The 17,832-nt window shown below is 45.1% G+C and overlaps 1 protein-coding gene across 1 annotated transcript; it reads left to right on the plus strand.

Moving 5' to 3' along the window:
- Positions 1-543: 543 nt before the first annotated feature.
- LOC311105615 (reticulon-2-like) lies at positions 544-17,058 on the plus strand (the record flags this gene model as incomplete). Its single annotated transcript, XM_084147816.1, has 10 exons — positions 544-574; positions 1,921-1,974; positions 2,601-3,122; positions 3,841-4,053; positions 10,042-10,249; positions 10,933-11,071; positions 15,326-15,395; positions 15,692-15,738; positions 15,858-15,916; positions 16,150-17,058. 10 exons carry the CDS (start codon positions 544-546, stop codon positions 16,223-16,225), a joined length of 1,419 nt encoding a protein of 472 aa, XP_084003942.1. The 3' UTR covers positions 16,226-17,058.
- Positions 17,059-17,832: the final 774 nt, after the last annotated feature.

A 17,832-nucleotide genomic window follows, 5' to 3' on the forward strand; every position in this document is an offset into this window, starting at 1 on the left:
GTGGGTGCAAAAGGACATGTATTTGTAATGAGCTCGATGTTTCCCGTTGTTATGTGCATGCAACAAGGCAAAGCCCCGTAAGATGCTTATGTGAAATTACAAAAGCAGAGATGTACTCCCCTCGGCTGGATGCATACACAAATGATTAGTCATGAATGGAAGGAGGGAAACACACACTCACGCTCACATATGCACACACACACATACACACACACACACACACACTCTTTCTCTGGCTCTGCCCTGCCTGTGCTGCTCCCCTGCTGTCATAGTGACGTGAGAGCAAGAGAGGGAGGGAGGGGAAAAGAGAGAGCAGGAGAGGGAGATAGGGAGGGGCCCGTGAGCGAGAGAAGGCAGGGGAGGGTGCATAGAGGGAGAGACAGAGAGAAACAGCTGCATCGGTGGAACAAGAAAGAGAGAGGGAGGTGGAAGAGGGAGAGAGCACGAGGGAGCAGCGAGAGAGAGAGAGAGAGCGAGAGAGAGATCTAGAGGAAGAGAGGGGGGCTTCCAGACTGGATGGGCCCAGCGGTGCCTTGATGGAGTATGGGCCAGGTTCTTGGATTCTCCCACTGCAGTGAGTGTCGGCTTTTGTCTGTCTGCCTGTCTTTAGCATCCATCTATCTGTACAGCATCTGTACTAGCCAAATGCATGGCCATCGATCTCCCCTCTCACTCTCTTTCTCTCCCTCCCTTGATAAACAAATGGTTGAACGGACGGATGGATGGAGTGCTGTAGCAGACACACCTCTTTCTTTTGTTTTGTAGAGACCTATTGCAGATGTCTATGTGTCTATGTGTCTATGTGTGTTCTATGTGTATGCACACATGACTGTAAGTCGCTTTGGATAAAAGCGTCTGCTAAATGGCATATTATTATTATTATTATTATTATTTATTATTATTATTATTGTTCTCAGGATGTGTAGGCTATGTGTGAGTGTTTTCATTGACTGAGCATTGGTTATGTGTGTGTGTGTGTGTGTGTGTGTGTGTGTGTGTGTGTGTGTGTGTGTGTGTGTGTGTGTGTGTGTGTGTGTGTGTGTGTGTGTGTGTGTGTGTGTTTGAGAGAGATCAGGATCAAAAAAGCTGTGTGTTGTTTTGCTGTCGCTGTGTTTGTCGTTGTGTCTCCTCACCTCCCTTCTGACGCCACAACCCTCCTGGTAGTCTCCATCCACATCGGCAGTCTTGGTTTATTTTGTGTGTGTGTGTGTATGCTGGTGTGTTCATTTTAGTCAGGGCTACTTTCACAGTTGCCGGCTGCTTGATTTATTGGGTGATCTGAGGCAGCAGGCTAGCTAATGTAGTTAAGGCCTGCTCTGCCAGAGCTGATCTGTACTGTAGGAAGTGGAACATACTTATCTGTTAGCATAATGTATACAAACACTAATGAAATTGCTTTTAAAGACTTGGTAATGGCTTAGAAAAAGGCTACTCAAATGACGGGATTCGAGCCATGGATTCTCCTAAAAATTACAAATGCAACCCTTTTATTTACGCTCTCAATCTCATCTCAATGTATTGAGACACTATAGAAATACATTTACATTATTGAAAGCAGGTAATCTGTCTGAGAATAGGCTATGTGTGGTATAATGCTTTTGTGCACAATGTAATGCTTTTGAATGTGAAACAATGCTTTAGCATGTGATATTGAGAGGAAAACTGTTACCTCGATAGTGTCTGCCCTCTAGGCTTACGGTATATGCAAATTGTCCTTGGCTAAAAGTTGCAGACAGATGTAGAAGGAAGAGAGGAGTTGCAGACATAGACGGTATAGAACAGTCTCCAGTTGTTAATCGGTTGTTATTTTAGATACAAATTGTCTGTTTGATACTGTACATTTCACGACTGTGATTGTGATAGTTCCCTAGCCAATGGAAATAAACATGTCTCTGATTAATGTTGTTATTTTTCTTCCAGAGGAATATGGTTCTGTCTCCTCCACACCTGATTCAACACCTCCCTGCACTGAAGGTAGCATCACACAATGCATACACACTGTACATGTATAGAAATGCATGGTGTGAATGATTGAACTTCATATGTGAGAATCATAATATGAAAAAATCATACTATGACATGTCTACAAAGTCTACAGGCGTAAAGGTTATAGTAGTAGGTAGAGGTTGATTGTGTCCATTTGTTGGTTTGAATGCTTTTGTAGCCTTTTGGAAAAATGAGATCTGGAACATTACTCCCAACAAAGGCGTTTTGCATCTTTGGATGTTGCCCTTTCATTCAGACAAAGCATGTTGCGTTTTACTGGGCTTTCAACTCAGCGCTCAAAAACATCAGAGGATTTGTAGATGAAAGAGAGAAAGCAACGTCAAACGGCTCCTCCATAGATATTAAAGTCACAGAACATGTGATGTGTTTATGGAATAATATTTTGTGCTTATATAGCTTTATCACCTAGGATGAAAGTTTTCACTGTAATGGTTGAAGTTTATATCTAAGTTTATAGATTTTTTGTAATGAAAACATATACAATTTCAACATATAACATTGACTCAGGACAGAATAACAAATATACAAATGCAAAAATACTTAAAGAAATATAGGTTTTACTTTAAGGCTTTTCCTGTGCCTGTTCTCTCCAGGTGGGAATGAGGAGTCTGAGCTGTGCGACCTGCAGACGGCCAGGGAGTGGTCTGACGAAGAAGCCGGGGGTCCGGAGGATGATGATGATGGTGGAGCTTCATCCCCCTCCATTTGGGGGACCCCGAGACAGAACTTCTTCGAGCCCACCTTCTCCTACATCGCCATCGCCGAGGCAGAGGCGGGCGGAGCCTCACGACATCATCGTGACTTATCGTCAGGGAGCCGGCGGAGGAGCGGGGCCAGGGGAGGCCGCACTTTCCTGAGTCGCACGGACACCGTGGAGACGCTCCTCCCACTGGACTCCCCCGACGTGGAGTGGGACCCCCACGCCTTCCTCGCCCGAGAGGAGGAGGAGAGGGAGTGGGAGGAAAGGGAAAGGGAGGTCCACAGACAGATTGAGACAGTCCAGGCATCTCTCCTAGATGCTGAGATTGAACCTCAGGAGAGGGACACAGAGACCCAGAGAGGGGAGACAGAGCCCCTGGAGCCCCAGCACTACAATCCCTCAGATAGCCACCAGGGTGAGCCCACTATGGGGCAGTGGGGATGGGGTGGGGCTATCTAGATGGGAGGGTAGATGGGATCAGGTTAGATATACCTGCATGGAGCTACATATTACATTTACATTTTAGTCATTTAGCAGACGCTCTTATCCAGAGCGACTTACATATATAAAAGCAGAAGCTTCTGCATATTTTCTAGCCATTTAAATCACACAGTGGGCGAGGATATTGCTCGAGGGTAAATGGGTGTAAACTCTATGTTTGAAAATGGGAGGCGTGTCCCATTTGATGGTACATAACTGTGACAGGACCATGGCTTACACACAACACAACTGAGTTGAGCTAATACTGCCTGTGTGTGTGTGTGTGTGTGTGTGTGTGTGTGTGTGTGTGTGTGTGTGTGTGTGTGTGTGTGTGTGTGTGTGTGTGTGTGTGTGTGTGTGAGTGTGTGTGTGTGTGCGTGTTAGTCACACACCATGACCACAGATGAAGTCAGACACCACTGTGCTTTAGACTCCCTGGACAGCATGCTCTCTCCTGGTCTGTAGGATCAGGATGAGTACATTTGTTAATAAGATTGCTAAATCACTGTTCATTGTATAGTAGGTGAGGCTAAGGTAAATACTTACATTGTTAGATAAATTCAATTTTTAGTTGATCTAATACAACCTGGTTGTAGACTAACTTGATGCAGGGTGATGACATCATCACAATGACCTTGTGTTCTGTTTCTCAGCAGCATCATCACTCCCTGAGCCTGAGTCCCTCATAACCATGGAAACCACAGTCACACTGCTCACGGCTGTGCAACCAAGAGGCGGCCTCACCGATGACGTATCATCCACTTCCTCCACCTCCATTGGTCGAAACACTCAGGAAGAGCTGGTCAGCGAACAGTGGTTTTCAGAGCTCAACCTATCAGGCCCTACAATATGCACCCACATAGCAGGTAACGTTTGTAGCACATCTTATCTCTTTTTATGTGACTTTCCTATCTTGGAACTAACTTTACATTTTGAGCATCTACCATCCCCCGCCCTTGCCCAAATCATTCTATTTGACTTCTACTACATTATCTTACGTCAGATAGCAAGTCTGCACTGATAGTTCATGGCAACATGGTCATGTTAGAATGACGCCATCTGTCGGAAGACAGTGACCCCTACGATGATACCTCACTTCCAACCCCTTCCTTGATATGTTGCTGAGAGCACAAAGCCTTCCTCAATCAATCCTTTTCAAACAATACTGAAAATATGCATTTCCCTCTCACTGCTTGAGTGACATGGACCCTGGAATATATTCTGCTGTGAGCCCTGAGTGTTCTATTGTGTCTCCATGGCAACATTCCCTTGGGATTCCGAGGGGTAATGGGCTAATTGCACCAAAAATCTGTCTGTATTCCTGGTCTGTCTGTATTGTATGTATGTCTGCTCGGACACACACACTGACACTCCAATCTTTCCGTATCCCTTGGATCACTGTTCACATGATAAAGAGAATGTGAGACAGGGGAGTGAGGGAGGGAGAGGGAGAGGGAGAGGGAGAGGGAGAGGGAGAGGGAGAGGGAGAGGGAGAGGGAGAGGGAGAGGGAGAGATTTCATATCTCTCTCTCAATCTTCTCTGGCCTCCATGACTCTTCAAGGGGGGCACCACTCAATATGGACCACCGGCATATCTTCCAATCTTATTATAGTTGGTGGACTGGGGGGTGGCTGGGCTGGGTGGACTGGGGGCTGGGTGTAGTGTACTGTCCACTCCCCCTTACACTGGCCATGGGTGATTAATGGCTGGTCAAGCTGTTGACAAGCTTTAAGGGTTATCTAGATATCATGTAAAGAAAACCATCTGGTTTCTGTATCAGAACGGGGCTGAATGTGTCAGAACATATTTTACTCCCCATGTTTATTGTGAGGTTAGACTAGACGGTTACAGGTTAGACTACTGCTATGCATATCTGAAATATATGAGGCTATTTGAGCTATCGTCTGCACTCACTTACAAAAAAAGGTGCTATCCAGAACCTAAAAGGTTCTTCGGCTGTCCCCATAGGAGAAGCCTTTGAACAACCCTTTTTGATTCCAGGTAGAACCCGTTTGGGTTCCATTAGGGTTCTACATGGAACCCAAAAGGGTTCTACCTGGGTTCTACATGGAACCCAAAAGGGTTCTACCTGGAACCAAAAAGGGTTATCCTATGGGGACAGCCGAAGAACCCTTTTTTCTAAGAGTGGGTACTTACCGGTAGGACGGTACTGTCTGTATGTCACAATAATGTGTTTTTACTTCTATACCTGCTCCTTTGTTAGCTGTTGTCTGTTCTGTCTCTGCTTACATAAGTGTGTTGTGTAATTCTCTGTCTGTGTCCATTTCCGTGTCTGTGTGAGTGTTTTTCTCTGAATGGGTTTGTTTGCCTGTTACCTTTGTCTGTGGGTCTCTTTGCGTCTCTAGTGGTTTTGTTTGTTCTCCATGTTATCCAGCTATGGCTATAAATGTACAGTGGGGAGAACAAGTATTTGATACACTGCCGATTTTGCAGGTTTTCCTACTTACAAAGCATGTAGAGGTCGGTAATTTCCAGAAATCCAGAAAATCACATTGTATGATTTTTGAGTAATTAATTTGCATTTTATTGCATGACATAAGTATTTGATACATCAGAAAAGCAGAACTTAATATTTGGTATAGAAACCTTTGTTTGCAATTACAGAGATCATACGTTTCCTGTAGGTCTTGACCAGGTTTGCACACACTGCAGCAGGGATTTTGGCCCACTCCTCCATACAGACCTTCTCCAGATCCTTCAGGTTTTGGGGCTGTCGCTGGGCAATACGGACTTTCAGCTCCCTACAAAGATTTTCTATTGGGTTCAGGTCTGGAGACTGGCTAGGACACTCCAGGACCTTGAGATGCTTCTTACGGACCCACTCCTTAGTTGCCCTGGTTGTGTGTTTCGGGTCATTGTCATGCTGGAAGACCCAGCCACGACCCATCTTCAATGCTCTTACTGAGGGAAGGAGGTTGTTGGCCAAGATCTCGCGACACATGGCCCCATCCATCCTCCCCTCAATATGGTGCAGTCGTCCTGCCCCCTTTGCAGAAAAGCATCCCCAAAGAATGATGTTTCCACCTCCATGCTTCACGGTTGGGATGGTGTTCTTGGGGTTGTACTCATCCTTCTTCTTCCTCCAAACACGGCGAGTGGAGTTTAGACCAAAAAGCTCAATTTTTGTCTAATCAGACCACATGACCTTCTCCCATTCCTCCTCTGGATCATCCAGATGGTCATTGGCAAACTTCAGACGGGCCTGGACATGCGCTGGCTTGAGCAGGGGGACCTTGTGTGCGCTGCAGGATTTTAATCCATGACGGCGTAGTGTGTTACTAATGGTTTTCTTTGAGACTGTGGTCCCAGCTCTCTTCAGGTCATTGACCAGGTCCTGCCGTGTAGTTCTGGGCTGATCCCTCACCTTCCTCATGATCATTGATGCCCCACGAGGTGAGATCTTGCATGGAGCCCCAGACCAAGGGTGATTGACCGTCATCTTGAACTTCTTCCATTTTCTTGCGCCAACAGTTGTTGCCTTCTCACCAAGCTGCTTGCCTATTGTCCTGTAGCCCATCCCAGCCTTGTGCAGGTCTACAATTTTATCCCTGAAGTCCTTACACAGCTCTCTGGTCTTGGCCATTGTGGAGAGGTTGGAGTCTGTTTGATTGAGTGTGTGGACAGGCGTCTTTTATACAGGTAACGAGTTCAAACAGGTGCAGTTAATACAGGTAATGAGTGGAGAACAGGAGGGCTTCTTAAAGAAAAACTAACATGTCTGTGAGAGCCGGAATTCTTACTGGTTGGTAGGTGATCAAATACTTATGTCATGCAATAAAATGCAAATTAATTACTTAAAAATCATACAATGTGATTTTCTGGATTTTTGTTTTAGATTCCGTCTCTCACAGTTGAAGTGTACGTATGATAAAAATTACAGACCTCTACATGCTTTGTAAGTAGGAAAACCTGCAAAATCGCCAGTGTATGAAATACTTGTTCTCCCCACTGAATATGTCAACATGTGTCTGTGTCTCAAGGTTTGTCTCTGTCTCAGTCAATATACAGTATGTGCATGTACTAAATGTGTGAATAAGTGAATATATTGGGTATCCATCTTACAGTATCTCTATATCTATCTGTCTATCTACATTGGAGTCTCCATGAGTCTTGAGGGGGGCGGGCCCTATTGGGCAGATCATTTTTGGCTGAAAGGTCTCTGTACTGCTGACGGGGCAGGGGAGGCCAAAAACAGCTCAGAGTGGCAGGGAGAGAGCAGGGGGACTGAGAGAGAGTCAAAGAGAGAGAAGGGGGGATCGCCTGAGCAGCAACCAAAATGGCCAACATTAATGGTAAGACCCTGGGCTCAGAGAGACAAGATGGAGATAATATGAGACAGTGTCAGTCGGCACACTGAGCTCTATCAGTGAATTGACTAGGCGGGGAGGCAGGGGACCTATTGAATGGGCAAAGCAGTGTCTCGTTTCAAACACCGGAAAGATCAGGGCACAGTTAAAGTTACAGTACCTATCTTCCCAAGCCGTAGGGGCGCTTACACATATAGGGACTGACTGTCTGTCCACTGTAGAGCCATGCATTTAGTGACCGTGGGTTTGGAGAGGAGTCTGAACGTCAGGAGAACAGCTACAGCCAGGGGTCTATGGGGAGATTTTGACCACTCACTGACCATGAGTGTTTGAGACCGTACCAACTATGCAGAGGTGTGTGTCTGCCTGCTTAGTGATGGGACCAGTATCGCAATATTTTTTCCATGGCAAAAATTAAACTCTTTGGTCCTTTAAAAACCTGCTCATCCCGGCCCTAGTGGTGACCATCCAGAGTTGTGTTGTAGCTTGTTACAGCACCATCTGTGTGGTTGTATCTGTATGTAAGAGGCTAGTAGCGTGATCAGCTGGTTTGTGCCCCATCGGACATGTTACCTCTTTGGGCAGCAGGGTTGGCAGCAGGGTTGGCAGAGCCAAGGTGTTTCACAGGGGTACTCTGGGACTTCCTGCATGCCCCGTAGTGTTACAATGGCTGGGTGGTGGTTTTAGTTGTGGTGGTAAATAATGCCAGGTCAGGCTGGGAATTGGTTGACTGGTAATTTATTATGTTGTAGTAACGATTGAGTCATTCAGTCAGTCAGTCAGTCAGTCAGTCAGTCAGTCAGTGCTCAGCTCTGTGGTGGTTAGTTCAGTCAGAAGAGTGCTGAATTGTATTTCCTCATGGGGTAAAAGAATGCCGCAGTTGGCACAGATAGAGAGGTTTCCCTAAGATTATGGCAAATATAGCTTTCAATTTGGTCTGTGGTCACGTGTGTGCATGTGTGTGTATGCCTGTGTGTGTGTGTAACCCCCCATTCCCCCTTCCCCACTTCATATTGTCTGTACTATTCTCAGAGAGTTCATTATATAACTATATTAACTTCAACCAATATAGACACGGCTTAGTATAGAGTCAATCTATTGGACTGTCACATGATGGGTTTGTTTTGCTCCGGCATTAGTATAACTTGTTGTAGTATGTCTTCCTTTTCTTAGTGCACTTAGTCTATGCATTGAACAGTCTTACCATGTACTGGTCAATGTCGCAAAGTGCCAACACATCGAAGAGGGCTGTATGCTACAGTTCCACCTGTTGGGACAATGGACAAGTGTGTGTGTGCTGGAGGCTTTGTAGGGATTAATATTGTGGGGTAATGTTTATAAATAGTCCTCCTGCTGGTCAGATATATCAGTGCACTCTATTCTAATTCCCAGGGCCAGGCTGACTCATACACTAATAGCCATGGAGTAATGACCACATGCCTTTGTCACTACAGTTTACCACGTCCGAGGGTTAGCGAGCTGCTAGTGTTCAGCTTCATTACACTGTGCTATCAGTGTTTTGGCTGTAATGTCTCTGTTGGTTGGCGCTACTTTGACTTATTCCATGGAGGGATCAGGCCAGGGGAGCCTCCATTTTTGTAATGAGAGCGCCCAGTCGCAGCGGCTCCAGTTGCTGGGTGACTGATCGAGGGAGACGGACAGGGTGTAGAGAAGGGGTGGTAGCGGGCTTGAAGACTGTCAGCAGGTGCTCTCCGAGGCAACATTTAAATTCAGGGTTCCTGCTCCTCTCCTCTCCTCTCCTCTCCTCTCCTCTCCTCTCCTCTCCTCTCCTCTCCTCTCCTCTCCTCTCCTCTCCTCTCCTCTCCTCTCCTCTCCTCTCCTCTCCTCTCCTCTCCTCTCTCCTCTCCTCTCCTCTCCTCTCCTCTCCTCTCCTCTCCTCTCCTCTCCTCTCCTCTCCTCTCCTCTCCTCTCCTCTCCTCTCCTCTCCTCTTTTCTTTCCTCTTCTCTCTCCCATCCTCTATACAGTGTGCAGGCTATATTAAACCCATGTTAGGCTTGACGTCTCCCCCTGCTCCTGTGTGTGTTTTCTCTCTGCTTGGTGATCACTGTCCCACTGCTCTGCCTCTGCACAGCTGAAAGGCCTTCTGGCCCACTGAGCACTGGAGAGTCAGAGCCAAACAGGGACTGACTGGCTGGTGATGCTGTGGGCGTTTTGTAAAAGGCACATAGGCAGGAACAGTGAGGAGGAGAGACTCTTGCAGCTCTGACTGTCCCTGCTGCCTTTAGCAACCAACTAAAATAACAAGAGGAAGTGTCAGATGCATGGGCTTGTCCCCTCCCCCACCCTGCTTCAATGAAGACTCCTGAGTCCATGTTGGCTTCCACTCTGTTTCTCATTGGTTTATATGTGAAGAGAACATGTTGACTTTGCAACTTTCTTATTTCTCCACCTTTTCTCCCTCTCTTGTCAATTCCCCTCCCTATCCCTCTATTACCATCTATCCTTCTCTGTCTCCTCTGCTCTCCCCTCCACTCCTCTCCTCTCCTCCTCCTCCTCTCCTCAGTGATGGATCTGATCTACTGGAAGGACACAGAGTGTACAGGCATGGTATTCACAGGGCTGGTGGTGGGCCTCCTGTCCTTGTTCCAGCTCAGCATCATCACAGTCATCTCCACCATCTCCCTGGGCATCATGTGCTTCACCGTCTCAGTCCGCCTCTACTATAACATCCTGCACGTGCTCAGCATGGGAGACGGAGTGCACCCCTTCATGTGAGTGGCTGGCCACCTGGGATGGGATGGGATAGAATGGGGTGGGAAGTGTTCCTATTAAATCCGGAGGGGGTCTCTTCTCTTGACGTATTCATCATCTCTGCTCTCCATTCACTTTGTCCTCTCTGCTCTTTTAGAAATATTTCCTATTTTCCCCTTTATTCCCTTGTCTTCTTCCTCTCCTCTCCCCTCTTATTTTCTTACTTCTTCTCGCCTATCCTCTCCTCTTTTCCCTCATCCCCCACTCCCTCCCACTCTCGTTTATCTCCTCTCTTCTCTAATAATGGTGTGGGAGTAGCATTCAGGAATAGGTTCTCAATTGGCTGGATTCCTGCACCGCCCAAAATAAATTCACAGTCCAGTGGGCTTGACTTTGAAAACGGCAGTGTGTTTTATGATTTGTTTAGGCTAACCACTGCTGTTTGATAAAATAGTTGATAGACTTCATCCATCATGATCTGAAAAGAATATCTGTTCTGATGGAAATCATTGAGGCATAAGACAACAAACTGTGTATGCATCAGGTTGTGTTCGTGGCGACTATCACTAATTTTCTAATCAACACTCACTCTTTCCTCCTTCCCATTGGTCCTTGATCATGGACTCTATCTCCCTCTCTTTCTCCATCATTCCCCCCCTATCACTCTGGTTTTAATGCGGCCCCCCACTCTTTCTCTCCTCAGGGCGTATCTGGATCTGGACATCAGTTTCAGTGGGGAGCTGGCTGACCAATACATGCAGAAGGCCATCGTTACAGTCGTCTCTGCTGCTAACTCACTCAAGAATCTCTTCCTGGTTGGAAGCCTCTTCGACTCTCTCAAGGTGAGACTGCCTAGGTATTGGATCTCCTCGATCTTCATCTAGAATTGGCCAGAATATGGCAGTGTACCTTTTATACGCTCTCCTTCAATAGCTCCTCTCAGTCTCGTTCATTTACTTTTGGTTCAAATAACCTTTTACACAAGGAAGCTCTTCAGAATGGCATAGACCCTTTTTTCCTCAAAACACGCCCTCTCTCTCTCTCTCTCTCTCTCTCTCTCTCTCTCTTTTGCTCCCTTTCTTTCTTTGTATGTCTTTTAATCTCCTTACCTTCTCCTCCTTGTCTCTTGAACCCCATCCATTATCGTGTTTACAGGAGGCTGTCTTGTCGTTGTGGATTTACTTGAACATTACTACCGCTAGCTGTCTGGGCTCTACTCTCTTTCATGAGAACAGACATCCATCCCTCCCCTTTCTCTATCCATATTTTTCTCTTCCTCTGTTCTGTGCTGTACTGGCATCAGCCTGCCTCCCCGTTCACTGGAGATGACAACATTGTCATGCCCTCCGTCGCCAAATGACAAATGACGACTGTGTTTCCTAACAAGACCACTGTCAAAGAGAGCTGCTGTCATACCCACAACTCACTGTGGTTCATATAATTGTGATAATCATGTATATACAGTCCTGCTGCTTTAAATGTTCCCTTGTTTTTGGTCGCATCGGAGTGTGATCAAGCAAACTGGCAGCAAGCACAATTGCAAGTTTGTAGTACATTGGGTTTTTATTGGATTCGCATCGGGGACAATACACAAAGAACGTGTGTCGTATTGTAAGGGTAACAATAAGAAAGCAGTGCAACTGTATCTTCCCATTACAAGTGTCCCTGAGTGCTCTCAAAGCATTGCAATGGTGTCATTTTTTATGGAGGCTAAAACAACATAGTACTCATGCAAAGGTTATGCAAAGGTTCTTGTCCTTTCCCTCTCCCCATCCTATGTATGTGTTTCATACAGAACAGGTATGACATTTCACTTGTGTATTTCACTTACGGTTCTCTAGAACTTTAAAGGGTTCTTCGGCTGTCCCCATAGGAGAAACCTTTGAAGAACCCTTTTTGGTTGCAGGTAGAACCCTTTTGGGTTCCATGTAGAACCTTTTCTACAGAGGGTTCTACATGGAACCCAAATGGGTTCTACCTGGAACCCAAATGGGTTCTACCTAGAACCAAAAAGGGTTCTCCTATGGGGACAGCCGAAGAACCCTTTTGGAACCCTTTCTTTTAAGAGTGTAGGTCAGTCCTGACATATCGGTGAAACATGTTCCCTTGTCATAGTAATACAATATACAGTTGAAGTCGGAAGTTTACATACACCTTAGCCAAATACATTTAAACTCAGTTTTTCACAATTCCTGACATTTAATCCTAGTAAACATTCCCCGTCTTAGGTCAGTTAGGATCACCACTTTATTTTAAGAATGTGAAATGTCAGAATAATAGTAGAGAGAATGATTTATTTCAGCTTTTATTTCTTTAATCACATTCCCAGTGGGTCAGAAGTTTACATACACTCAATTAGTATTTGGTAGCATTGCCTTTATATTGTTTAACTTGGGTCAAATGTTTCGGGTAGCCTTCCACAAGCGTCCCACAACAAGTTGGGTGAATTTTGGCCCATTCCTCCTGACAGAGCTGGTGTAACTGAGTCAGGTTTGTAGGCATCCTTGCTCAAACACGCTTTTTCAGTTCTGCCCACAAATGTTCTATAGGATTGAGGTCAGGGCTATGTGATGGCCACTCCAATACCTTGACTTTGTTGTCCTTAAGCCATTTTGCCAAAACTATGGAACTATGCTTGGGGTCATTGTCCATTTGGAAGACCCATTTGCGACAAAGCTTTAACTTCCTGACTGATGTCTTGAGATGTTGCGTCAATATGTCCACATAATTTTCCTTCCTCATGATGCCATCTATTTTGTGAAGTGCACCAGTCCCTCCTACAGCAAAGCACCCCCACAGCATGATGCTGCCACCCCCGTTCTTCACGGTTGGGATGGTGATCTTCGGCTTGCAAGTGACAACCTTTTTCCTCCAAACATAACAATGGTCATTATGGCCAAACAGTTATATTTTTCTTTCATCAGACCAGAGGAAATTTCTCCAAAAAGTACGATCTTTGTCCCCATGTGCAGTTGCAAATCGTAGTCTGGCTTTTTTATGGCGGTTTTGGAGCAATGGCTTCTTCCTTGCTGAGTGGCCTTTCAGGTTATGTCGATATAGGACTTGTTTTACTGTGGATATAGATACTTTTGTACCTGTTTCCTCCAGAATCTTCACAAGGTCCTTTGCTGTTGTTCTGGGATTGATTTGCACATTTCGCATCACAGTACATTCATCTCTAGGAGACAGAACGCGTCTCCTTCCTGAGCGGTATGACGGCTGTGTGGTCCCATGGTGTTTATACTTGCGTACTATTGTTTGTACAGATGAACGTGGTACCTTCAGGCATTTGGAAATTGCTCCCAATGATGAACCAGACTTGTGGAGGTCTACAATTTTTGTTCTGAGGTCTTGGCTGATTTCTTTTGATTTTCCCATGATGTCAAGCAAAGAGGCACTGAGTTTGAAGGTAGGCCTTGAAATACATCCACAGGTACACCTCCAATTGACTCAAATGATGTCGATTAGCCTATCAGAACCTTCTAAAGCCATGACATCATTTTCTGGAATTGTCCAAGCTGTTTAAAGGCACAGTTAACTTAATGTATGTAAACGTCTGACCCACTGGAATTGTGATACAGTGAATTATAAGTGAAATAATCTGTCTGTAAACAATTGTTGGAAAAATTACTTGTGTCATGCACAAAGTAGATGTCCTAACCACTGCATCGCAGTGCTAGCTGTGCCACTAGAGATCCTGGTTCGAATCCAGGCTCTGTCGTAGCCGGCCGCAACCGGGAGACCCATGGGGCGGCGCACAATTGGCCCAGCGTCGTCCAGGGTAGGGGAGGGAATGGCCGGCAGGGGATGTAGCTCAGTTGGTAGAGCATGGCGTTTGCAACGCCAGGGTTGTGGGTTCGATAAAATAATGTATGTGCTAACTGTAAGTCGCTCTGGATAAGAGCGTCTGCTAAATGACTAAAATGTAAATGTCTAACCGACTTGCCAAAACTATAGTTTGTTAACAAGAAATTTGTAGAGTGGTTGAAAAACGAGTTTTAATGACTCCAACCTAAGTGTATGTAAACTTCCGACTTCAACGGTATACAGCACATGTTGTATGCTTGCAAACTTCGACTAATAACAAAATCTAAAGCTCAATTATTTATCAAATGATAAAGTGTTTCTGCTAGAAACCTTCCTTTTAGACTTCATTCATTTTCTCTCCAGTTTACCGGGACAGTAGAACTAAAACATTGGCATATTGAATCAACAACAGTCATATGCGTTGCACAATAATGCTTCAGGGTTAAATGTAAATGTACAGCAGGAGTACTTAGTGTGACTTATCTCAGTTAGTGAGAGCCAGTGTGACTGTGCCACGTAGCCTTGAGCCTGATCCCCAGAAGCCCCAGAGCCCCGCGATATCAACCCTGACCTGGCCGGTATGTGACATGGGACACAGGTGGCTGTTCACCCAGTTACAGGGGCGAGAGGAGTTTCGTCTTCTCTGAGAGGGGGGTGTCCCGTTTCAGGATGGGGGTAAGGGTCCGAAGTGACAACCCACTGAGCTATATTACACGAACTCCAGAAGGGTTATGGTGGATGATCTGGGAATAATGTACTCATTCATTTGTCAGGGACCATGTGCAATTTTGACATATGATGCATGCATTCATTAACATATTACAGTGACTTACAGTTAGTGCATTCATTTTAAGATAGCTAGGTGGGACAACCACATATCTCAGTGATAGTAAGTACATTTTTCCTCAATAAAGTAACGATCAGGAAAGTCAGAGCTAGTAAGGGGGGGGGGGGGAAGTCAAGTGTGAGTGTTAGTTCACGAAAGGTGTGGAGGGTTTGCAAGGAGGGGTGCTGTGGGATTATTTAAGATACTCTTTGCAACACATTTACCACAAGCTTGTGTGGTCTTTGGTGGTCAGTTGCTTGCATTGCCAGGATAGTGGGTTCAATTCCCGGGGCCACCCATACTTAAAATGTATGCATGCATGACTGCAAGTTGCTATGGATAAATTTGTCTGCTAAATATATTTATATTTTGATGGGATTTTTCAATCCTTAATGCAAAGAGTACATTCAATTGTGCATTGTGTATGTGGAGCTCACTGTGTGTTTCCTCCCGTTCTTTTCAGCTCCTGGCTCTGATGTACCTGGTGACCTTCCTGGGAGACCTGTGTAACGGCCTTACAGTGCTCATCATTGGTGAGAATCACAGACACAGTTAGAATCAGTATTTGAATAACTTTATTGTATTGCCATTCAAAAATCATGATGGCCATTTGTCCTGTAGAGACGGATACAATTGGTTGATGAATGCTGACATTGTCGCATATTTTACTTCTAGTATTTCAGTTGAAGACAGCGCTTCTATTGTTTTATCAACATCCTTTTGATTTTAATAAAAGTGTATGCCATGTTGTTAGTCTGAAGAAGCTATATACTCAATCAGAAGGCATAACACATGCTCACTCCTCCCTTTCTATCTTCCTCTTCTCCAGGTGTGATCGCCCTCTTCTCTCTACCACTGTTCTACAGGCAGAACCAGGTCAAATCTCACTCACGCTGCTGACAACTGCTACCCTGATTAATTCAGTAAAAGAAGGTACTTCTGTCAGTTGTTCAAATGAAGTGTGTTTCTCACCAATACCCTTTTTGATGTTCCAGGCAAAAGTGGATGGCTTCTTTGCAGGAATTCAGGCAAACATTGACAACGTCAAGGACATGTGAGTATGGCGCCATCTTACGGCACAACAGTGGAATTAAACATTCCTCTTTCCTTCCTGTAGTTTTCCAATGCAGCTCTGCAGACCCTGAACTGAATTCTGAATCACTGTGACATTTACTCAATTTGTAATGGCTGGCAGTATTGGAGAAATGGTATAGAAAAAGCATATAACCTTTGTCAATGACCAATGAAAATGAGATAATGTGATATTGACCCCTCTCTTTAATACAGTCTCCACAGAATTGCCCAAGGTGGTGGCCCCACCCCTGACCCAACCCCTGGCGGTGCCAAGCCCAAAACACAATGAAGAGTCATGGCGGACAGGAGGATGAGGAGCAGAGAAGAGAAGGAGTTACAGGCTGTCACTCAGATGTCTTACTCAGCAGTCTGTGCTCAGAGCTCCAGAAGGCGGAGCTTCTGAGATTGGGGCGGGTTGTGTGGGGAGTCGAAGCATGGGGTTGGGACATGATGATACTGTATACTGTATGGTGGGATTGGGTAGGTTGCTATTGGGTGAGGATGAGGGAACGGAAGTGATATCTGGACGAGAGTTGTTGCTGTTTCGAAGGAAGATTTAAGACACAGCTCATGATTGTTGGTACAGCATTAAATGACCTACATGGGTGATTGTGGCTTGAATGACACAGACAGCTGCAGTCCAGTAAAGTAATAAGACTGATTGGAACCTCTAATGCTATGAGACCTGTGGGTTCCTTATTAACAGCTGTATATCTGATCAGAGGGAAGTAAAAACTTCAGTATAGAGTCCAGCAGGACTGGAGTTCACCAGGAGCTAGGACAGGGTCAGTCCAGGGTCAGAGGTTGGAGTTCACCAAACTAGAGTTCATCATTATTCATGGCAGCCTAACACTTGGAATCAGGATGTGTGTGTGTGAGGGAATGATGGCACTTTTGTGCTCATGACGAGTGTGTGTGTGTATGTGTGTGTACACAGTATGTGTGAGTTGACATGCAGCTTGCTGATCTGAACCTGTTACCTGAGAACTATTAAAACCACAACTGTTCTTTTCATTTCAAATGTTCTGTTTCTTTTTGCCCATATGATCATCCACACGACATTTGTATTCAATAACGTTGAACGTCTTCCATTCTCATTTCACCAGTCTATACAACCAGTGAAGTTTCTAAAATTACCCCCACCTTCAACTGTAGGATACAACAGCATAGTCAGAACCAGGCCTCTAAATGTATTTTCTGAATTGACATTCAAGAAGACAATGATCGAAAATGTACACAGTATGACTTTTAAAGATCCGAATATCTGTGAGAATGGAATTGGGGAAAATGCAGTTAGTTAGGGTTTCATCTGAGATTGAGGTAAAAGGAATTTGGGTAATACAGTACTGAGTATTGAAGGTTAAACCAGAGCTCGGTTGATGGAGTATTGAAACAATTATATTAATCTCCTTCATCGTCAGCCAGAATATGGTTTGATATGACAGGCCAATTGATATAGATACAGAGGCACACACATGTCCCTCTGGTAATGCATCAGAAGTATTTATGCAGAGGAGTTGAAAAAATAAAAGGCTAGATGGATAATTTAAAGATCTATGGAGGGGGTAGTATTACCAAAATATTGAACCCCCATCACCCACACAGAGGGTACCTCTAGCCTAATCTCTCGTGGACAGATGCACGCAACATAGGATGGTATCGTAGTCTGTCAACAGACTGTGGGATGCGTTGACTAATGAGGAAATTTGTTCCAGTGTGCAGATTTTTTCATCACTGATCATTTGGCCAAATCAAGATTTCACAGGTGTTCGTATCTTTCAAATTTCAGAAGGGGAGGGGACATTTGGCCCATGCTTGGGCTGAGCGTTTCGGTTTAGGGGGGTGGAGACTTCGCTAGTCTCGTAAGTATCTTTTCTCATACATCACCCCCAAGAA

The sequence above is a fragment of the Coregonus lavaretus genome (genome assembly GCF_964263955.1).
Source record: "Coregonus lavaretus genome assembly, chromosome: 30".
Taxonomy (NCBI): Eukaryota; Metazoa; Chordata; class Actinopteri; order Salmoniformes; family Salmonidae; genus Coregonus; species Coregonus lavaretus.